At 38.3% G+C, this 25,005-nt stretch overlaps 1 protein-coding gene across 3 annotated transcripts in view; it reads left to right on the plus strand.

Annotated features, from left to right (window-relative positions):
- The window catches only part of LOC120525125 (testosterone 17-beta-dehydrogenase 3-like), a 127,688-nt gene that overhangs the window by 52,044 nt on the left and 50,639 nt on the right, over positions 1-25,005 (plus strand). For 2 of the 3 annotated variants that reach the window (XR_005632892.1, XM_039747165.1), the window contains exon 2: positions 21,907-21,953. The exons of the other annotated variant lie outside the window; for it this stretch is intronic. Coding sequence is in view for 1 of the 2 variants with exons in the window: in XM_039747165.1 (XP_039603099.1) it covers positions 21,907-21,953 (47 nt within the window). In the remaining variant the exon portion in view is untranslated. The remainder of the gene's footprint in view (positions 1-21,906; positions 21,954-25,005) is intronic. 3 annotated transcript variants of the gene reach the window in all.

The raw sequence follows: 25,005 nt of genomic DNA on the forward strand, positions 1-25,005 counted from the left end.
AAATGGTGTGGGCCACCATGGGGCGTACAGTTCTCCAAACCTAGACAAAACAGACACAGAGGCCAGTCCTGCCACACAGCACCCGTTTATTTTAAGTGGGGAAGTACTTCTCCTTTGCTCCCACTACACAGCACAATACTCTATAAAACACAGTCCTTTTCCTTCTCTTCATCTCTCGTTCAGTCCTTCCGCCTCCACTACCTCTCTGGCAAGCCTTGTCCACCACCTCCTGACTCTGGCTCCCTCAATGGAGTGAGGCGGCCCCTTTTATAGAGCACCCGGAAGTGCTCCATGTGTTCTGAAATCTCCCTCCGGCTGCACTTCCGGGTGTGGCAGCAGCCCTATAGAGGAGGGCTTAGCCATTCTCCATGTACCCCTGGTGGTGGTCATGGGCCCCAGTGGGATTGTGCTTCCATGCTCCAAACCAAGGGGGCTTCCCTCTTTCGTCCTGTTGGAGGTATTGCCCCGTTCACGCTCCTTCTCATGGTCCTTCCATTACAGAGGCATCCCAGTCAGGTATGAATCCCAGCTGTCTGTTACGATGGATAGATGGAGAGTCCAACTTTTCCTAATCAGGGTTAACTTTTCCACCTTTACAGCTCCATAATGTTCAACTAACACATTTTGGCATAGATCAGGAGCCTCAACAGGTTGAGAGATTTTCTGGTTTCTGAATTTCTTGGTTCTTTTCCATCTTCTTGTCATAGGCTAATCAGAAAATGTTATGTGTGGCCAAGATCAATATGGCTTGATGCCCAGAAATCTAAATGCTTTGTCTTTCTGATATTTAAAACATATCACTCAACACAATAACCAGTGTTAAATTAACTATTATATCCTTTACCAAAGAATATATAAATGTCTTGTTTTCATACATAAACTTTAAGTGTTAATTTACTGATTTTTCTGTGCTGATACTAGAAAATATCGGCTTAGAAAGCTACCTCTGCTTAGAAACTACAGATTCAAATGGCTGCGAATATCCTCTTTAGGAAAATTGACTAATCAGGCAAGTTAATAAATACCCTAGCTAGTATACACAGTATTAGAAAATGTTGTATGGTAAGATGTCATTAATAATTACCCTTCTAAATGAATTTAGCAATTTTAAATTAAAATCAGATGAATCATTAGGTAGTGTAGTGTCCCACCTGGGGTGAAGGTGGGATGAGATTGACAGTTAAGTGAAGAAAAGGAGTGGCACCCTGAGCAGAGGGAGGGGGAATGGAGACAGAGATTTCTGGGTAGTTCGTGGAACAGCTAAAAAGCTAGAGAAGGAGACAGAGGGGGACTTGAGCTGTGTACGTAAGGTGGGTTATGGATGTTGAACTGGAGGTTTTTTTTTGGTCCATTGAAAGCGTCTGTCAGGGTCATAGTAATGAGAGATTAATAGATAATTGTAAATAGTTCAAGTTCAAAGTTTATTATTTTGCTTTTATATTTGTGTACTTTTTTTTGACTGATCGAGTAAACTGTTCTGCAACCCCTTCTTTATCCTGCTGTGTTTCTTCCTTTTCAAACCTGTCATGGTCAGATCGCTACAGTATATTAAAATTAAGAGTAGTTTTAGTATTATAGTAAAGTATTCTCTTCACACTTTCCTGTGATTAGACACTCAAGTACTTATTAAATTTATATTTACTTAATTTCATTAGTTTACAAAGTACATTATACCTTATCATATAAAGTCATGATTTAAGATATGACTTTACTAAATAAAATTACAGCCTTACTAACCACTGTAGCCCTGTAACATGGAGTTTGAATAAACTACCATCCAGAGTTACCATCCAGAGGCATGCAGGTGAATGAGCCTATGGTGATCTGAGTGATGTAATATCTGTCTAGCAGACTGCAGTCCATGAGACTCAAGGACTGTATCATTGATATGGATGTGAGTGAAACTGGAACCGCACAAGGAACAGTTCTGTCACATATTTGTTAATCTCAGACTATAAATATAACATCAGACCATGTCACAGACATTTTCAGATGACTCTGCACTTATGGGGGTGTATTAATAAGGGGGATGAGACAGAGTATTAGAGTCGGGGGTGGGACTGTTTTTCCTGATGCAGAGAACTGTCTTCAACTTAACATCAGCAAAAACAAAGGACTGCCACTTTCTATAGGGCACCTGGAAGGACTCCATATTGAACTTCTGTGTATAATGATGGAGTATTGTCAGCACATTTCTGTACATATTGGAATCGATTTTGATAAATAAGAACTAAACCAAGTGAACATGGTGCCTGTAAGCCCAACATAAGTTTCTAGCCTGTGCAGTAAAATAGAATGGTCTGTGGTCAAATGCTGCACTTAAGTCTAAAAATATAATACAGAGGAGTTTTCTTCATCAGAGGATATCAGAATGTCATTTACAACCCACATTAGTGCTGTTTCTGTACTATGACCAGTGTGGAAACCAGACTGGAATTTCTCAAATAAATTGTAATGCAAAGGGTGTGACTGAAGCTGATTGGCATCTACTTTTTCTAGTATTTTAGAGAGAAAGGGATAAATTTGAAATAGGCCTATAATTATTTAATATGTGTGGGTCTAGGTCTGACTTTTTAAGTAATAGTTTAATGATTGACACTTTTAGTGCATCAGGTACTGTGCCATGCAATAATGAACTATTGATAATGTTTAGAATAGGCGCTGCAAGAACATCCATGGCACTTTTTAGTAGTTTTTTTTGGCACAGGATCTAGGGAGCAAGTAGTGGGCTTCATTTTAGAAATTAAAGTTAAGACTTCCTGCTCAGTTACAGGATTAAAATTATTAAAGTGCTAAATGCAATGTGAGACAGGGTCTGCTAAGCTAGTATTTGGTTTGTACTGTTATGCTGAGATCTGGGATCTTATATTTTTATTTTTCTCGTTTAAGTCTGTACTGCTAATATCTGTTGGTATTTTGCACTGTAGATCTGAACTCCCATTTGTTAATTTAGCCACAGTTCTAAACAGTACCTAAGGATTTTTATTATTGCTATCTATTAGTGTAGAATAGTATTCTGAGTGAGCTTTAAAGAGAGCTTTTTATATTTATTAATGTCCATTCAATTTGAAAAGCATGTAGCTTTGTTGTTCTCCATCTGTGCTCCAGTTTTCGACACTCTAATTTAAGAGCATGAGTGTTTTCATTAAAACAGGGAGAGTTTCTATGTTACTTTTGTTTTAAGGTGAGCCACTGAGTTGATCCAATTTTCGGTTTGCCTAATTGCTATCAGGTTCCTAACGTGGTCCTCCAATTCGCGTATTTTCCCGATCAACTCTAAATTAACTAAACACTTTTGGCAAGTGAAGCTGTCTACACTGTCGGCCGGAAAACCTGAACTGTACATGCTGCAGGACACACAACATATAAACGTGCCCTCAACGGGCAGAGAGCAGATAGAACTTATGTTTACTGTTGATATCATCTTCTTCATTTTTGTAAGTGCTTTGGCGCTTTCCGTGTTCAGTTGAATCACTAAGAGAGAGTTGGCTTTAAGATTCCACCACCCGCTGAGCAATCAACTTTGATTTCTCACTGCCGGTTATTTCTCCTGGTCAGCTGCCGGCTTTACTTCAGTTGAACTTACTCGGGTGTTTGCGAAGGGCTACGTGCCTGTGGGAGATGACGCCACTCTGTGCTTCCGCTCGCTGCTCTATCTATCTATCTATCTATCTATCTATCTATCTATCTATCTATCTATCTATCTATCTATCTATCTATCTATCTATCTATCTATCTATCTATCTATCTATCTATCTATCTATCTATTATCTAAGCTGGTTAGAGATAGCAAGGGGAAATTCTGTGCTGCATCTCCGACTTAAGAGCTAGAGACAGCAAGAGGAAACTTGCAAATGGCCTAAAGAGATCAAAAAGAAAAATGACAACACGAAGAAATACTGACCTAAAAATCAAAGTCTAAGTCATTGCGAAAAAATTCCCAAAAAAGATAAACACATGTAGATCTCAAAGAATCAATTTATTCTCATAAAATGAGGATGTGCAAGTTGACCTTTAATCGGTTGTACAGATTACACCACCGTCATGCAAAACCTTTGTATTGTGGGAAGGATTCCCGTAGCAGCGAGCAATGTGCTAAACTCAACATAGCAGTGGCCAGAAAAAAAAAACAAAAACAAAATTGCATCAAAAATGATGAGAAAACAATCAAAAACTTCCAAATAAAAAACTGACATTAGAAAACAAACCATGGTGTCAGAAAACCCTCAAACACATATACTGTATCTCTGATTAGAAATACAAATTAAGTACAGTATCCCTACTTCAAAATTCCAGAATTTTTTGAGAAACTTTTTGAGCACCGACTTGTGGCCAAAACTGGAAAATCCCACACTTGACCTCACTTGCCCATGTAGGGATCTGACCAATTCCCTGTAGTTTTTTTTAGCTGATGAATGGATGTTAGTAACACATTTGCTGGTACTTACCATTTACAACCAATTTAAAAAATAATTCTTTGCAGCACCAGTACACAAGCTGCAATTGGCGAAATACTGAGTGCTGTGTGCTCAAACAACAAGTGGGTTGGAGGGCCCCCACTAAAGTTTCATGGAGCTGCAGGTGCATTACCAAATGGTGAAAGGTGCAATAACAGCTGCATGGCACTTCCAAACTGCTGCGCTGGAGGAGGAGTGAGCTTATAGTGAACATAGATTTTGATGTTTTGTTGCCACCAGTTTTTTGTCTATTATTGTCACTGCCAGAACTTACTTTTTGCTTATTCTCTACATACAGTATCCTTTACTCAGAACACAGTACTATAGCTGGAGGTTGAAAGCCTATCATTGTTGCTGTTTAACAGTTGATACAGGTGATGTGAGATGATGTTACTCTGCACATACATACAAAATAATTAAAAATACTGTATAAAATTACCTTGAGGCAATATGTATAAGGTGCATATTAAACATAAATAAATTTTGTGTGTACACTTGCGTCCCATCCCCAAGTTATCTTACTCTATATGCAAATATTGTAAAATTTAGACTATCCAAAATCTTCAATGCCTTTGGTCCCAGATTAGGGATATTAGGGATGTTCAGCCTGTAATGGGAAACAAAGGTGAACTGGGGAACTGTGGGTCCTTTCCCCTCTACTAACAGGTAGTCTGGCTTACATTATTTAAAAACACTGACAGACAAAGGAGTTCTGACATATTAGATAGGAAAAGTCAGAGGTCCATTCTGACATGGGGCAGTCATCACTTTATAATGGAATTTCTGACCTTTGAGGCAGACCAATCATGTTAAATACACATTGGAGTACCTGAGGATTATTATGAGCACCAAAATAACAGATGATATATAACGACAGAGATGTGATCTCAGTGAATCACTCTCTGTTGTTTTTAATTTATTATGAAAAGAATATTTATATATTTTTGAATTTATGGTTCTCCACATATGTTTTGGAATATCATAAATCTCAGGAATTTGTTATTTCTTATATGGAAAGTTGTTTAGAAAAAATGTTCAGTTATTTTTGTTGCATTAAGAATAATCCACAAAGGCATGCTTGTTTATCTAATGACACTTGCCATTGTAGATTTAGGTTGCGATTAATGGGGACACGGAAGAGGTTGCACTCATTACATCAATCTGAGACGATATAAGTAACTTACTGAGGGGCCGTTGAAGTGTCCAACTTTGTGACTACATATCCAAAACCATTTGGGGCTTTTGGTCCACGTGTTTATTTTGGCAAAAACTTCATTTTTTAATCAAACTACAATTGTTGCTTAATCTCTGATTTAGTCACGTGGCTGTTTTGTTGTCCCGCTTTTGACGCTTGCTTGTTTCTCTCTTCTTGATCATTCTATATAATTTTTGTCCATTTTCAATGGCAATATACCAGGCAACACTGGCTGAAGGCCATATGGAGCCCAAGACAGGGAGGAGTCCATAGCAGATAGTCAGTATGAGTATCAGTTACATTAATGGCACCCCTCTGTGTATGTAATCATAGAATTTACAGAGTATGTGCCCCTTACCTTTCATATACGGTGCCTCTTGGGTGAACACTTGCAAACCGTATTACTAGACTTTGACAAGCAGGGGGAGGGTTCTGGGGAACCCCTTGGTGTCTGCAGCGTGTGCCCCTTCAGTTACATAATTGGCACCACTCTGTGTACGTACCAAGGACTATATGAAGCATGTGCCGCTTGACACCTTTTTGAAACTTTATGTTTACCTTGGGGATTGTAGTTCTCCACCATCCAGATGCCACTAACAGCAATATAGTTTGATAAATGGCAAAATTGCTGGTCACTTCTTGTGTTGAATGAGCATGTTCACCTTGCATTTAAGTTGTTTTTTTCCTTGTGTATATTAATACCATCTTGCATCCCAAAAATGTGCAGATCAAGTTGAATTTTGACTCCATACAACCCCTTTAGAAGTGAATATGAGTATATGAGTGATAGTACCCTGTGATGGATTGGTACTTACTTCAGAACATGATCTGTTCTTGCACCCAATATAGATGAGCTATGCTTCACCCCCAATAAAGGCTCAAAAATTGATTGATTGAAATAACATCATGCATTACATTTCCAGCAGCTTTAGCTATATCATTCTGAGATGTTATATTCCCTTTAGGGTTGTGGTCACCTTTGTGAATATTATCCTGCTCATTAGTCCATTTTCTCCTCTGCTTATCCCTTTTATGGTCAAATGAAGGTAGTCTCTGTCCTGGGCAGCACTGGGTAGGAACTGACCCCGGGTACGGAGATAGTCCAACAAATGACACAATGATACACTCATCCACAAGAGAAACTGACATCTACAATTCAGTTTAATCACTCATATTTTTAAGATGTTGAAATCAAAATTTGCAAAGAAAATGCCTGTGTAGACAGGGCCTATAAAAATACTCACCCCTTGAAAGTTTTCACATTATTGTGTTTTACAGCATTGAACTACATTTTATTTAATTTGAATAACAGAAAAAATCTCTTTAATGTAAAAGTGAAAACAGATCTCTACAAAGTGGTGTAAGTTAATTACAAATGCAAAATAAAAATTAATGAATGTTATAAGGATTCACCCCTTTAAAATGACACACCTAAGTCATCACTGCAGGGGCCAATTAGTTTAGAAGTCCCATAGTTAGTTCAATGGAGACCATCTGCCTTTACTTGAGAAGTTTAAGTTGATTGTAGTCTCAGTGCACCTTATCTGGAAGGCCAGCTTGTGGTGAGTCAGTATGGTGGCCTAATTTACACAATGAAAACAAAAGAAGACTCCAAGCAACTCTGTGAAATCAGGAGATGGGGACAAATATCCAAAACACTGAATATCAGCTAAAGTGCATTAAGATATAGGAATAGTATGACAAAGCTGGAAAACTGGGAAGAGTAGGCTGTCCACAGAATCTGAGTGATTGAAGTAGAACAAGATAACTAGTGAGGGAGGCCACCAACTCTGAAGGAGTTACACGTTACAGTGGATAAAATTGGGGAGACTGTTGCACGGGTGCTTCACTAGTCTCAGATTTATGGGAAAAATCCACTGTTAAAAAAACACACTTGACATCTCAGCCAGATTTTGGCAGAAGAGAACTGGCGGAAGGTTACATACAATACAATACAGTTTATTTTTGTATAGCCCAAAATCACACAGGAAGTGCCGCAATGGGCTTTAACAGGCCTTGCCTTTTGACAGCCCCCCAGCCTTGACTCTCTGAGAAGACAAGGAAAAACTCCCAATAAAAACCTTGTAGGGAAAAATGGAAGAAACCTCGGGAAAGGCAGTTCAAAGAGAGACCCTTTCCAGGTAGGTTGGGCGTGCAGTAGGTGTCAAAAGTAGGGGGTCAATACAATACAATATACACAACAGAACAATTCCTTAAGACAGCATAATAAAAATTTTAGAATTACGGTTTAACAGTAGATGATATGACATAATTAGGTTTCGATATTTTTAGAGTCCTGGAGACCTCATCCATCTAGCTGCATCTCCATTTGGCCATGCCACGGCTGAAACATTGCTCCGATGAAAGGACCTCTCTTTCCCATGATTCCTGTGATCCTCCATCAGGGATGACTTTACCATAGGCAGGCAAACAACTTGGCAGGGGGGCTGTGGCACCAATGGCCACATTTGGGTACCGAGAAAAGAAACAGAATAGGTGAGGGTTAGTATTCAAATATAATTATCATGTTACTTATGTTATAGTGCTAATGACTAACAACAGAGATGCAGTATGTACAGTTAATCAGCAGCTCTAGTCAGGATATGCTAAACTGAAGTAGTGAGTCTTCAGCGGGATTTAAAGGCTGAGACCGAGGGGCATCTCTTATGGAAGCAGGAAGACCATTCCACAGTTTAGGGGCCCTGTAACTAAAAGCTCGACCTCCCACTGTTATTTTATTAATCCTTGGAATCCTAAGCAGACCGGCATCTTGAGATCTTAATGTGCGCTCAGGTTTGTAAGTCATGATAAGTTCAGACAAGTAAGCCGGACCTTGGCCGTTTAATGCTTTATATGTTAAAAGGAGGATTTTGAAATCTGCCCTAAATTTAACTGGGAGCCAGTGTAAAGATTTAAGAACTGGGGTTATGTGTTCATATTTTCTTGTTCTTGTAATAATTCTTGCAGCGGCATTTTGGATTAACTGGAGGCTGTATAGAGAACAGTTTGAACAGCCAGTGAACACCGCATTGCAGTAGTCAATCCTACTAGAGATAAATGCATGAATTAATTTCTCACAATCCTGTTTATTTAGAAAGCGCCTTAATTTCCTAATATTTTTAAGATGGAAAAAACAGGTTTTGGACGACTTTGTAATATGCGCTTTAAATGACATGCTAGAGTCAAAGATAACTCCTAGATTGCGGGCTGATTCAGTAAAATTAATTGGGATTCCCACCGAGTTAAATGACGACAAAATATTGCTGTGATCAGCGTCATTCCCTCCAACAATTAACATCTCTGTTTTATCTGTATTTAAAGACAAGTAGTTCTCATTCATCCATTCCTTTAATTCACTAACACAACTAATTAAAGACAACATCGGAGAAACTTCATTTGATAGAATGATTTCATAAGACCAAAATTGACCTTTTTGACCTTTAGACTAAGCGCCATATTTGAAGACTGTACATTATCAAAAGCACACCATTTCCACAGTGAAACATGGTGGTGGTAGCATTGTGCTGTGGAGATGCTTCTCTCCAGCTGGCCTTGGAAAGCTTCTGAGGGTAAAATGAATGCAGTAAAACACTGGGAAACCTTTGAAGAAAATCCTGATGCAGTCAGCAAGAAATCTGCACCTTGGAAGAAGATTTGTTTTCCAGCAAGACCCCAAGCATTAAGTCAAAGCTACACAGGAATGGCTTAAAAACAACAATGTAAATGTCATGGAGTGACAGAGTCAGAGTCCAGATCTCAGTCTAAATGAGAATCTGGTGATGGACTTGGCAAACTCTGTTCACTCTCTATCCCCAGGCATCCTGACAGAGCTTGAGAAGTTTTGAAAAGAAGAATGGAGACTAATGACAGTGTGTAGACCTGCGCACACAGACTTAAAGCTGTAATGGCTGCCAAACTTACATCTACTAAATACTAACTTAAATATTGAATATTTATGCAATTAGTTAATTTGCATGTTATCTCTATAATAAATTTAGACCACTTTGCAAAGACCTGTTTTTCCTTTGACATTAAAGAGCTTTTTTCTGTTGATCAGTGTCAAAAGCCAAATCAAATCCACTATGATTCAATGTTGTACAATAATACAATGTGAAATGTTCCAGGGTTGGTGAGTAGTTTTTCTAGGCAGTGTTTTTAGAAAGAAGGTGCAAACTCAACATGTCAGGATTTTAACCCAGGTCTCTGAACTGTGAGGCAGCAGTGTTAATATGCAAAAAGTTACTTTTTTTCCCCAATGGGAATTATGAAAGTAAGTGGGTATACAGTACAATTGTCCATCTGTTGTTTTTCTCAATGCAAAAACAAGAAGGTCAAATTACTTGACTTTGGTCACAGAGTCACATGGATATGGAGACTTATTTGGCAAACATTAAAGCCCAAAGCTATAGCCTCCATGCCACACTGCTACCTGTTTTGGAGTCACACCAATTTTTAAAGTTTTATATATGGCATGACAACTACACAGATCTGCTATGGGATTTTAAAATACTGTAACTGTCCATCTGTGAATGTTGTCCAAACCTTGTGTTTTCAAAGTAACCCTTGCAATAAAAGGCTACACCACTTCATTATCTTTAGACAAATATGTGTTCGAAGGCAAAGCGGCCCTAGGAATTCATTAGAAGAACATTCAGATAACTGCAAAGAAAAATAAACCATTTAGTTCTTTTAGCTAATGCCACAGTGTTCGTGAGAACAGTATGTGCCCTTTCCCTATCACTCAAGTAGGAAAATATTTTTTTGGAATTGTACAATCTAAAAAATGTTGCACAACATCAATTATATCTCCTGCTGCCTGTACGTAGCAGTGATGAAAATAATCAAGTTAAACCAGGACGGGATTAAGCTGTCAGTCAACTTAAGAAGAAACATTTTATTTTCATTAATAAAGTTTCCAGCGTGAGTTTTCAATGGGTGCACCGTTTCCTCCCACAGTCCAAAGACATACAGGTTAGGTGCACTGGTGATTCTAAATTGTCCCTAGTGTGTGCTGGGTGTGTGTGTGTGTGTGTGTGCGCACACTGTGGTGGGCTGGCGCCCTGCCCAGGGTTTGTTTCCTGCTTTGCACCCTGTGTTGGCTGGGATTGGCTCCAGCAGATCCCTGTGACCCTGTAGTTAGGATATAGTGGGTTGGATAATGGTTGGATAGATGGATGGATGGAAGTTTCCAGCTGGCTGTTTCTGGATCTGGAATGTGTCACCTTGTGGATGTGTGCTGTGAAAGCAATGACATGAAACCAAAGTATGTCATTCATAATGCTGAAAGGCTTGTGAAGGTTGACTTTACTACATGTTCAGTTAATCGCTATGAATTTTAGAAATAACTAATGATGAGCGAAAGTTTTCACACAAAATTGAATTTGCACCAAAATTTGGTGTTTCACTTCCAATGAAATGTATGCTTTTGACCCAAGAAGAAAGATTTTTAGTTCCTGTCTCAAAGCATTTATATGTGTCTGCCTGTCATTTAGTGTTTAAATAAAGATATCTAGTGAAAAGAAAAAATTACCACTCATTTCCTGTCACGTGAAGACATTTTGTTGAACTGCCAGATGTGTTCTGGCATGTTGAGCCCCACTTTGACAATTGCGATGACAATCTTGGCAATTGCAGTCCTAAAGATGTACGCAAGACAGAAAGGTCCATGGTTCTTGGAGAGTACAAAGGGGTTGTTGGTTAGTGATTGAGATGCATAAATAATATTGATTTGAACATGAGTTGCACACCTAAAGAAAACAATACAGGCAAATACAGAAGTGTGATGAGGCTTTAGGAAGCAATAGTACTTGTTTTACATGTGTAACAAAGGCGCTATATAGGTGCCTGACCCAACACAGATGGACACGGAGGCATGTATAAAAATGAAAAGACTTTATTTTTCTTCACCCGTGGGCACACGTCTTCCCAGTGACACAGTCCCACAAAACACCAGTCCAACACACAGCAACACCACCTTTCTTCCTTTACCACCACTCCTTCCCAAGCTTCGTCTCCTTCCTCCCAACTCTGGCTCCTCGAGTGGTGGTGGCTGGCCCTTTTTACAACCCACCCGGAAGTGTTCCAGCTGCTTGACCACCTGGTCCTAATTGCACATCCAGGTGGGGCTGAAGATTCGTCCAGCCCCCTAACGGCCATCCGAGCCCCCCAACCAGGCTGTGGAGGACTCCATCTCCCATTGAGCCCTGCAGGTGGTTGGGGAATCACCGTCAGCCATGGAGGCTGCCACCAAGCGTCCCGGGGGAGGTATTGGACTGCCCATGGTGGCTCCCCCAGAACATAAGCAGCATGGGACCCGGCTGTCCTTCACACATGCCAAAAGTACTTTATGCCTCCCAAAACTCCGTTTAGTGAATTTTTCATTTGGCAATTTCAATGTTGCCTGCAAAATGAATTTCATTGTGAGTATGTGAATTGAATCTCTAAAAATAAAATTTTTGATGTGCCTAAATAGCCACATATTTGAGTTTCCTTCATGCAGGCAACATGATAAAAAAACAATGGCGTGCAATCAGCTGTTTACTGATGGTGTGCTACATGAAGGATGCCATATAAATTATTGTTGGATTGAGTTTATTTAGTTAGTAATTAGCTGATATCAGACACACATCTGCATCATCATAAGGAGCTGTCACTTATGTATTGGGATTGAACAATGACACAGTGGTTAGAACTGCTGCCTTACAACACCAAATTCCTGGATTTGAATCACTGCTTGGTCCTCTTTTGTGTGGCATTTTTGGTGTTCTCATTGTGCCTACGTATATGATTCTTCTTTTTATTTCTGTTTTCCTCCCACTTCTAAATGGCCAGCAGCTTAGGCTGATTGGCTATAATGGGAGTGCATGGAATTATATGCACGTGTTCCAGGGTTGGTTCCTGCAAGTGATGGGCATTTTGATTCACTTTATTTGATTTATTCAAGCTACTCAATTAAAGGAATCAATTCTTCTGATTTGTTTGAGTTATCAATTTTTAAAAAACACTAAAACTTTCTTGGGCATTTTGGCTTAAATTAATTTAAAATAATAATTCAATTTTAATATATTTATTAAATTATATATTTAACATGCTGGTAATTCATATTTTCTATTATTAAAAGCTCTGAAAGCACAAAGCATGGCAGTAAATTAAAAATGCATGTTTAAAATAAGACACCAACTTCAGGAATAACAGAGTAAGTGAGCAAGAACTGTGTGACTCATTCTCGGGTAACCATTCCGGTCATTGATCAAATAAATGAGAATCATGCAACTCATTCATAAATCAAATGAAGAAGAATTGTGGTGACCTGTTATCATTATTTGAAAGCAACTAGTAAATCGAAATTAGAATAACATCTTTATAAGAATCAGCTTTATGTGAATAATTTGTTGAATGTACAAAGGGACATAAACATATTATGTTAAAAACAATTTCAAGAATGAATTGTACAAAACATACAATTAAGATATTTGGTTGGAAAATGACTGACTGACTGACTGAATATGAATGTGTTGCTACTGTATTGTATGATGAATGGGAAAATGATTAATGACAGAGTTCTTGTTCACCAATAATGTTCAAACTAGAATGAATCACTAGTGAAGTGAACAAAATTAATGAATCAGACGGCCGGTACTTAAACGTGCACTTTAAACATTTAAACGAAAGAGGCTGACAGCATCATGCATGCGCTTTAGTGCTCCTATTGAGCATTACTGAATTGATTTCTCTGTGCTTGCAAATTGATACCCATGATTCACTGAAAAAAGTCAGTCAAAAAGATCAAAACATTCACAAATCGCTAGTTAATACCTAGTGGCTAGAATTGACATTGGCCCTCCCATGGCCTGCAATTGAATGTAACTAGTTTTAAGGCTGACAAGGAAGTTAAGTGAGCACCAAGACATAGACATGAGGCAGAAAAAAGGTCAACACAGGGAGATCAAACTACAAGGCCATCAAGCCAAGATATCTGAAACGTTTAATGCAAAGGAAGTAGAAGAAGGGTTGGAATCCACAACTTGAAAAAGGAAGTGACTATTAAATGACATTTTAACCCGTCACCTCAGTTACCTGCGGGTAACGACCTCTGTAAATGTGAAGTACTCTGTTAACGGTGGATATCCAAAATGGCAGTGTTCGTTAACATACAACATGGTGGCCAGAATGCACTTAAAATGAAGCAACAATACAATGAAAATAGTAACATCATAAACAGAATCTATGGCTTTAAAAAAAACTCAAAATATGTGTGTAATCGTAAAAAATTGTTATGAGAAACTAATAAAAAATAGAAACGGAAAACCAAATCATAATACTGTACTGGTGATGAGTGATGTGCATCTTTGCCTCTACCTTGTTTCAGGCAATGTGTCACTGGCAGACTTCACCACATTCATGGAAGCACTGACATGTTACCATTCAGTATATTTTTGCTTGCTTAGGCCACCAAATAAAATATCTTTGTACACCTCTACTTCAGAGATGAGAACTACTGCTGTGCAGTCTTCAAAGCTTCTCTATTTACCTCTCTTCTTTGTTGTCACCATTGTAGGAGGCTGATTAGCACGGTCTATGTATGGTTTTTTCAGGGTGGCAACTGGGCAGGGTTCAAGGCATGTTCACATGTGCACATTTACAAGATTATTGTAATTTATATAGGGAAAGTTGCATACACACGTGCGTTTGGCAGATTCTATCAATCTGAACTGTTTTTGACAGACACAGCTTTCTGCTTTTTGGAATATGCATACTTTCTTGCTTGAATCCATGTAAAGTTTTATAAATGTGAAACCATGAGCTGAGTGGACATCCCTGAGGTAAATGAAGGGCAGTGACTCAAACAATTTGAAGGGGAGATCCCAATGTGGCAGTAGTGCTTAGGAGCAGATTTAGACTTCTGCCTAAACTTGTAAAATTTGTTAAACCCCAGGCCAAGACTCACTTTAGACATTCTCATATGTGGCTGCTAATATAAGAAGACTGTTTGAAAATTTTACTTTGGTGATTTCGAGTAGTGGTTCTCAACTTTCAGTTTTCAGCGGCTGCAGGTTTTTTTCCCAAACGATTTCTTGTCTTAGTTACTCTTATGTTAATTAAGGAATTTATATGTGTTATTACTAAAGAGCACACAAGTAAGTAACACTAAAGTACAGTAGCTGCTGCTTAAAGAGTGTTTACTTTGCGTATCAATATTCAAATACAACTCCACAGAAAGCAAACTCCATAGAAAAAGTGAACTAAAAAAAAAAACTAATTAAGCATTTAAAGGTATAGAAAAAATACAAATGTGTGTAAATCTGGCATTATTGCACTTTTCTAAATGTAAGTTAAAAGAAAAATCCAAAAAAACAGATCAGCTAATTAAAAAATGAAATCAGTTAAAGTTAACAATGACTGAATGATTGAGAAACTGGTTTGCACAAAAGGCGGCCCTAAGAACTGAACATTAAGAAACACTGATTTAAAGTTTTAACAAAAACTAGGTTCTCCAAAAATCAAATTAAAGTGTAGCTGTGCATGTCATATTGCTTCTTGAAAAGGCTAAAAATTTAAACTGCTGGGAAAATCTCAAAGATCTGGTTTGTGTTATACAAGAGCGCTACATTAAGTGGAGATGCCTAGCAAAGCCCACATGGCTGTTTGAGAAGGCATTGAAAATTGTGCAAGAACTCGAAAAAGTTAGTAGCAGAGGTCAGAATTTACAAAATGACAGCAAGTCAGTCAGCAGCATAAGAGTTGGTCACAAGGCAACAACATGAGACAGACCATTAAAATAAGAGACTACAGTACTGGCAGTAAGCACAGTGCCTTAGAATCCCTCAGCGCTCAGTTAGTTGCTATCCCAGAGGACTAAACACATTCATAAACTTAGTTAAAATAAAATACAAAATAGGATGTAATAAAACGCTTCAGTGAACTGAAGCCTCATTTAAATATTTCCAAAGTTATATGCATTGTGACCGGAGAACAGACTTGAGAAGGACAGCAGAAATCATTGGTGTACCAACTGGGTAACCCTGTTTAATTTGTATATAAAATAAAAGCAAAAAGGGTGCAATGTGGCACAACAGAAAAGACAGCTGAATTGATACCAGCTAGCACAATGGGTTTGTATGTGTTTTCACATGGGAGCTCCTTCAATGTCAACCGCTGGTCTTGAAACAACTGCCACCTTCCTAGCTCATCCAGTTTTAAAGCGTCCCGACTAGAAGGGATGGGGCCAGCTTCGGGTATTATGGCCAGGCTTGGGTGTACTCATTGGGTGTCTTCTTGGGGCTGCAGGTGAAGGAGAAGATGTCATTGGCGACAGCGCCCCCTCTCATCCCAAAGTGGTTTTGCTTACCTCAGTCAAGCCAAGAAGGCGACTACCAGTCACACATGTGTAACAACACTTACAAACTTGTATTAAGAGACTTTTTCCTTTTTTAATAAGTTAGAGTTTTAAATTTTACATTTAAGGGCCACTTTCCCTCTCATTCATTGGTTAGTAAGCCTCAACATTATATTTCTGGATTTTTTAAATGGTAGGTTTACTACCTGTCAGCCAAAAGGATGGCAACTGAATTGTTAACCGCTCTCTAGCATCTTGGATGAATTTCTTTAGAATCTTCTCCATGTGCTATTCCTTTTCTCCTGATTTGTTGCACTTTCAGGGTACCACACCTTACCATCTTTTGCCATTTTCTAGTAGATCTACCTTACCACAGTGAAAGTTAGGGATACTCTCTGTCTCTATACCAATGTGTTTTTTTTCCCTCCTCAGCAGATATTCTCTGGGGATTTCTTCTTTGATTTGAAGTTTTGAACTTCAAAACGTCTTGCCTTTGTTAGGATCATTTTCAACAAGCAGAGATCAATCCATTCAGCTTTTTTAGCTACAAGCTAACGTCTTAATATCTTATCCAGATATTTCTTACTCTTATGAATAATGTAGAAATTTGTTTAGTGATTTTATTATATTATTTATTTATATTTTAAAATATTGATTTAGCATTTTAACTGTGATATCATCACTACCTATTTTGTGATCAGTTTCTCTTGTGCTCTTTGCCATTTTTCTGCTGGTTTGCACGTCCACCACCTTATTGTTCGTAAAAACATCCTCCATTGCAATTGTTTGAGATGTCTTTGTTCTGCTTCATAAAAGATGTTGGTGCACATAACCTGAAGTCTGAACTTTGAAAACTCCTCAAAGTTGTCATGATGTGATAATATTACTGTTCTGTTTAATTATGATCTTTTGCTTCTCAAGGGGTTTTAGCACAAGTGCAGTTCCAATTGTATACTGTTTTGAATTAATTTTTTTTTGTAATGGTAAGAATTATTGCACTTTGTGTCCTTTTTATGGGCGCTGCCATTTTTGAGACATTGTTATATTGTTGCCTGGAAAAAAAGTTAGACGAGTATACTATGTGATACACAGCAGTGGATTAAACTGTCAGTATTGCCATCTCTGAAACTGAAAACCAAAAGACGATAAAATCAAAACCAGACATCAACAAAACAAAAAACAAAATCACTGCAAGGTAGACTTTTTGGGAATTATCCAAATATTTGAATGGCAACTGAACAGTACCACTGTGGTTGATGCTTGCAGTATCATGACATCAGATGTCACACAGACACCGAACACTTGCTTTGTAACCACCATGGCAAAAGTCAGTAAGGACAGATAAAATGATGTGAACATTCTAATGGTGTCATGTACAATGAAGGAATAAAAATACAATTAAATAAACACAACTAAAACTTAAATTAATAAAAATATCCTAGAGGATCACAATAATTATACACTACATATAACATTTGAAAAGAAAAATGTTTAAATGCATTTCATATATATCTGTCATCAGGCAAGAAAATGTAAACCAAGAAGAAAATATTCAGGGGTTTAAAAAAAACAACAAGACTAACAAGACCTTGCTTTATTCACCTGACCCTGCACGGTTAGCATGAAGAAATTATTAAAATTAACCAGCTCCTAAGAAAGAAAAACTAGTTCCTAAAGAGCAAACAAGTCAATAAAAAAAGACAAAACCAATGGTATTTATTTAAAACTATACATATTCCAAATTAAAAAAAAGATAAAAGATTAAATAACCAATTCCTAAAGAACAAAAAAAAAAAAAAACTTTGATAAAATTTCCTCTGACTCCTATTCAACTAGTTCTGAGAGAGAGAGAGAGAAAGAGGGAGAGATGTATTCAAGATGCTACTCTTCACTGCCTTACTGGATTTAGGATAAGAAACTCATAACAGCCAGAATGTATCCTTTACAAGGTTCACGTTGACACCAATACCACCATACATTAGCTTGCTTTGTCCTATCTATTTAATTGCAATTAATAGTTCTTGGAATCAAAGTAACACTTATGGTTAGATGTGAGCAATGCTTTGTTCCTTTCATGATAGTCTATCTCCGGACACAATTGAAGAATTTTTAATGTGCTATCTTTCTTTCTTCAGAAGCTCATCTCCTTTTTCACCTTTTGTCCCACCTTCAGGCTGTGGGTGGTACTGCAGTTTCTCTTCATGGTTTTTACGCACACATTGTCCTTAGTAGGTAGCAGAATTATACCTGCTGGGTCAGCTGGTCCAGTGGCGTAGATACTGTAGGGGTGGGTGAAGGGGACGGTCTGCCCTCGGCGGCAAATTTTTGGGGGTGTAAGCAGCAGAGTTCAGAAAAATTTTACTCATGAATGAAAAAAAAAAATTCTCTGATTTTTTTTATACACAAATGCTTCAAAAATAATTTTCAGACTGTCCTTCTGTGATGGCATCAATCACAACAGTTGAAATTTATGAGGCAGTAACAAAAATAAACATAAACATTACACCAATAATAGTTTCTTGGAAGATAAACAACTAATTTACAATTTATCATTTTCGTTATCAATCCAAATGCGTCCTTGCTCTGTGCAGAAAACATCCCCACCTATCACTTGTACACTACACTGGTTCTGGTTTTTGTAGCATAATTATATTAAACTAATATTCAGAACACGGCTTATCAGTGCATCTATACTACATTCTTATCTAGTTGATGCTTATAAATAATTATATGTGAAAAATTATTTCTGTTTCTCTATATATGAATAAATCTATACAAAATTTATCTTAATTTTTCTCTATATAACATTTCAATTCAAATAGGTTAACATATTCAGATATGTTGGAGAACGGCAAATTGAAGCACCGCCCTGCCCCGAGTGGCATGAACTCTAGCTACGCAACTGGGCTGGTCATCAGTTAGCCCCTGCCGTTAGCAAGGCGAATGTATGGTTTACGTAGGCATCTGTCTCTCTCTATCTCTATTTTGCTTGTGCATTTGCTGTTCCTCAGCAAGGTTGGAGTAATATCATCCTTGTCCAAACTCCAGTACAAACAAGTTTTTCACCCTTCCAGACCAGTACAATTGCACTTTTGAGTAAAGAGAATGCTTCAGCCTCTCTCACAACTACACGTTATCAGCTATAGGCCAAAGCTGGCCAGGCTGAGCTGTAGCTTCATAAGAAGAACATTTAGTTAAGATGTGGTTAATGTTTTCACAGTAAGTAATAGAGGTCTTGTCATTGGCTTCTTGGGTGTACATATTTTCATCCTTTTGGCTGACCACTGGTCCAAAGTTCCGTCCATCAATTTTGCTCATCCTTTGATTTACAGTATAGTCCTTTGTTCAGAACTTGGGTGTTCGGCTTGGGCCTTCAGAAGATCTCCTTACTGATGTTATAAGGTCTGTTATCGATCATCTCATTAGATAAGCTATTTTCTGGTGGCTGGCCCTGTCAGGCAAACTGAGACTTTCTACCAGGCGATAGATAGATAGATAGATAGATAGATAGATAGATAGATAGATAGATAGATAGATAGATAGATAGATAGATAGATAGATAGATACTTTATTAATCCCCAAGGGGAAATTCACATAATCCAGCAGCAGCATACTGATAAAAACAATATTAATTAAAGAGTGATAAAAACACAATGCAAGTTACAAAATGCAAGGTGGAGAGTGTGAGGCTGGTATAACAGTCAATAACTTTGTATAATGTTAACGTTAACCCCCCGGGTGGAATTGAAGAGTCGCATAGTGTGGAGGAGGAACAATCTCCTCAGTCTGTCAGTGGAGCATCTTATTGCAGATGTTGAAAAACGCCAACCTTCTAAGGAAGCATAGTCCGCTCTGTCCTTTCTTGCACAGAGCATCAGTATTGGCAGTCCAGTCCAGTTTATTATCCATCTGCACTCCTAGGTATTTATAAGTCTGCACCCACTGCACACAGTCGCCTCTGATGGTCACGGGATCCATGAAGGGCCTGGCCCTCCTAAAATCCACCACCAGCTCCTTGGTGTTCAGGTGTAGGTGGTTTGAGTCGCACCATTTAACAAAGTCCTTGATTAGGTTCCTATACTCCTCCTCCTGCCCTCTCCTGATGCAGCCCACAATAGCAGTGTCGTCAGTGAACTTTTGCACGTGGCAGGACTCCGAGTTGTATTGGAAGTCCAATGTATATAGGCTGAACAGGACCGGAGAAAGTACAGTCCCCTGCAGAGCTCCTGTGTTGCTGACCACAATGTCAGACCTGCAGTTCCCGAGACGCACATACTGAGGTCTGTCTGTAAGATAGTCCACAATCCATGCCACCAGGTATGAATCTACTCCCATCTCTGTCAGCTTGTCCCTAAGGAGCCGAGGTTGGATGATGTTGAAGGTGCTAGAGAAGTCCAGAAACATAATTCTTACTGCACCACTGTCTCTGTCCAAGTGAGAAAGGGATCGGTGTAACATGCAGATGATGGCATGCTCCTCTCCCACCTTCTCTTTCTGACAACAGCTTCCTAAGCTAGGACTTGGGTTCCATCCTGGCAAAATTGAGAATAGTAGTCTTTCCTACAAAATAAATATGTATTTTTGTGGTTGGCTTTGTGAGGAACTCATTGGTACTTTTCTGGAAGTCATACTGTGCAATACTTCAAATTATGACAAATGTACACATGACAATAAACTTGACTTGACTTGACTGGTATGAAGAACTATTGAATTAAATAAAATCTGTTACATACAAATGGTTAAACCATAAGCAAAGTTAGATGTATATATTTACAGTAGTTCTGACATCCCTTTCACTGTGACAGCTCAGTCCTCTTTTTCCCTGATGAAAGACACTCAGGGGTTTTTCAAAACATTTTGTCATTTATTGGACTCTAGCCTGTGACTAAGCAGTCAAAAAAGTGACCCCTTCTTCTTTCCCCAAGTCTCCCGCCCCACCCCTCACTTGCACAGGATCCCTCTACACTGACTTTGTTTAGCATTGAAACGGTGACGAAAAAAATTGTTTTGAGATGTATATACTCACTTACTGACAAAGTGCAAACTATATCAAATCATTATCAAATAATTAATTATTTGAGAGCAAATCAAAGGTTCAAACCTATGAGAAATGTGTGATTACTAAAAACACTTTGACACTCGATGTTAACTCTGTTCATTTTTTCATGTCAGAGAGGACAAATTCTGCCCCAGAGTTTAAAAGGTTCATTGTGGGTTGCAGTATATGATTGTACATGAAAGAGTTGCCATTTGCCAAATTTAATTCTTAAGTTGTTCTACAAGAACTGGTTGAATGTATCAAAAATGTAAAACAGTGAGACAGAATGTGCTGAGTGTAAAGAAAAAATGAAAAACATATTTAAAGAGGAAGAGAAAAGCATCGAGGAAGCCATAATAAGAGACAGTAGCACAGATGTGTCAGGAAAGGAGAACAAAGAGCACAAGATTGTGTAAAGCGGCAACAGTTTTTGCAGGTGTAGCTGTAAACCTCAGCCAGCAGTTATCAGGCACAGTGGAGAAGGGCACATAGTAGAGGAGGCAGTTTGTCTTTTTTAGATCATTATGAACTACATTTGGATTCTGTTATTTGGTGACTTTAAATTAAGTATTTTCATGTTTTACTTGGGAGTCTGCATTACAGTAACTGTCTCTCATCAGAGCAACATGACCTGCCAAACTGCTGCTACAAACCAAGAAGGCTGCCATTATTCATACAAACAAGAAGTGAAAAATAGTATGAACAGCAGTCCCCTGCAGTTTTATAAGTGTATTATTTTTATCATGGGAATGAATGACAAGCAAAATAGACATGGAGGCTGTCATTCAGCTGTGTCCAGGTAGAGAAGGAAGTATAAGATCTTGTAGTCCTTAATTTCTAGACCAAGACTGAAGTCATTGTTTTCCTTTTCTGCTTTCAGTTGTCACAGGGGCTACAGCAGGAATTGGTAAAGCCTACGCACATGAGGTAAGGTCTACAGATACCTTCTAATAAGTCCTAAAGTCTGCTACATATATAGAAATGTCGTCCATCAATTATTAAGCCCTCTTGTTCCAATCAAGGCTAAAGTATTCAACAAAATGTAGAAACCAATTGTGGATGGGATGTCAGCACATTGTTGGGCTCACTCAAACATACACACACCACAGTTTTGGGGACGTGGGAAACTTTTAAAAGCTGGAGCTATGCAACAGAAGCACCAACTACTGTACCACCTCTACGAACAAATATGTTTAAAAAATACATATAATTATTGGCTTTGCATACTACTCCTAATCTACGTCTCACAGCCTCAGAGACTTGCAGATCAGGTTCACTGGCTGTTGTAAATTTACTGGTGTTTGTATGTGTGAGTATGTGTGTGTGTGATCTGACAGCGTGTGACCCTGAACTGGAATAAGCAGGTTTCAGAATACTATGTTATTCACAATATAATCATACAAAATGCAACAAAACAATGTTGAACATGCATTTAAACAGAAGAGAAATCTAAATTAATGTAAGCCATCTTAAATCTGGGTGGTCATAAGAATTGTGACAATATGTTGAGTAAACTAGAGGTAGAAGTACGTAATAAGCAAGAATAGTCATATATTTCAAAAATAAAATTGTGTACTTCAGTTTAAATGTTCAAAGTCTAAATATCCTCAATTACAATTTTCACCCTCTAACAGAGGTCCATAGATCCTTAGGTCAATATGGATCCTTAGGAAAGGATCCATAGATCCTTTCCTGTTGCAAAGAATGAAAAATAACACCTCATTTGTAATCACTGACCTTGAAATTGTCTAAAACAATATCTCACATGCTTATGTTTGAAATGTGTCATTTTTAACCTTCTGGTAGAGGGTCTTAGAAGGCTAGGACCACCAGTAAAGTATCAACTTTCAAAAGTATTAGAACTCCACATGCCAGTATTATCAATCCCCATTTTTTTGTAGTTTTGTCAAAAGGAGTAACTTTGACCCCTCGCATCCCATTATGAGCTGAGCCATTGGGTTCAGTTGACGTGTCATGCACAACTTCAAGTCGTTATGATTATTTTTGATTATGCAGATTTTCGTGAAATCTTTTGGTTTACTCTTTATCATAGCAACATTTCCTACACAAAATATTGTCCAAAATTACCCAAATGTTTAAGTATTTGAGGTCTAGATGACCAAAAATAGGAGGAACTCAAAAAGATTGTTTTCTTACACAACTAGACATCAGCACAAGTCGAGCAGTATATCATAAGTGGAGGTTTTCTTGTACCAGTGAGTCAGGAGGTACTGGACAAAGAAAAAGGTTAATTGATTTCAAAAATCCAAAGTAATTCTTAAAAATATAATAGTGTTCAATAATTATTTCCCAGCCTGCTCTGGATCTTATTTTTAACCATGAGCTGGTATCTCTTCCACTTATGACTGAAAACTTGGGTACTGACTACATTTAAACTCCAAACTGAATGTGTAATTATTGAAAGTAGGAGAGTAGGAGTAAGATGGCACAGCTACCTCACAAGCTGGTACATTTACTTTTGATATTTGTACATTCTCTACAATGTTGGCTTTGATGTCCTTTGTGCCTGCTGTTCTCCTTCCACAAACTGGCTTGATCATGTCTTTCCGATGTATGATAGCAGAAACATAAACCTGCATGTCATCAATGATCTTGTATTATTTATTATTTTAAGACTGAATCCTCATTCAAAGTGGATGTGCTATGTAGTCTTACACACCCATCTACACTACAGTATATGGCTAAATGTCTGTGGACACCTGATCATCATACCTACAGTATATGAGCTTGTTGGACATTCTATTCCAAAACTACTAGCATTAATATTGAGTTACCCAAACTTTTGCAGCTATAACAGCCTTCACTCTTCTGGGAAGGGTTTTCACAAGATTTTGTAGTGTATCTGTGGGAGTTTGTACCCATTCAGCCAAAAGATCATTTGTGAGGTTAGTACTGATGTTGGACGAGAAGACCTGACCTCCAATTGAGGTTCCAATTTATCCTAAAAGTGTTTATTAGGGTTAAGTTCAGGGCTCTGTCCAGACCACTTGAGTTCCTCCATGTGTTAATGGGCCTGGCTTTGTGCCCAAGGGCACAGTCATGCAGAAACAGAGACAGGCCTTCCCCAAACTGTTGCCAAACTGTTGGAAGCACACAATTATCTAAAATATCTTTGTATTCTGTAGCATTAACAGTATCCTTCAATGCAACAAAGGGTCCCAAGCCATACCCTGACCTTTATTCAACCACTACCAAACTTTACAGTAGGGCCAAAGCAGTCTGGAAGATAGCTTTCTCCTTGCATCTGGAAACCGATATTCTATCAGATAAATATTGATGCATGACTCATCACTCCAGAAAGTACATTTTCACTGCCCCAGAATCTAATGGGTGGCATGCTTTGCATCACTTCAGCTGATGCTTGGCATTATGTATAGTGACCTTAGACTTGTGTGTTGGTACTTGGCCATGAAAACCCACTTCACAAAGCTCCTGGTACACAGTTTTTGTGCTGCTGTTACTTACAAATGCAGTTTAGATCTCTGTTATGAGTGATACAAAGGATGATAGGTGATTTTTACACATTATGCACTTCAACACTCAGTGGCCCTGCTCTGTCAATGTGCATGGTCTACCATTTCATGGCTGAGCTATTGTTGCTCCTTGACTCTTTCACTTCACAATAATAGCACTTACAGTTAACCAGTGCTAACTTGTCACAAAGGTAGCGTCCAATGATAGTGCCACGTTTAAAGTCTCCGAGGTGTTCTGTACAACACATTGTAATGTCAGTTTTGTCAATGGAGATCACATGGCCGTACATTTGATTTTATGTGTCTGTTGACAATGGGTGTGGCTGAAACACCTGAAATGAATACCTTGGAGAGTTGTCCGCATACTTTTGGCCTATATACAGTATGTATTTTCTAACACTCCTATCCAGAGGGTTAGAAAATCATAGGGAGCCAAAATTAGTTCCAACAGCATTGAGCACAAAACAGATTGCAATCGTGGAAGT

This window comes from Polypterus senegalus, chromosome 3, assembly GCF_016835505.1.
Source record: "Polypterus senegalus isolate Bchr_013 chromosome 3, ASM1683550v1, whole genome shotgun sequence".
NCBI lineage: Eukaryota > Metazoa > Chordata > Cladistia > Polypteriformes > Polypteridae > Polypterus > Polypterus senegalus.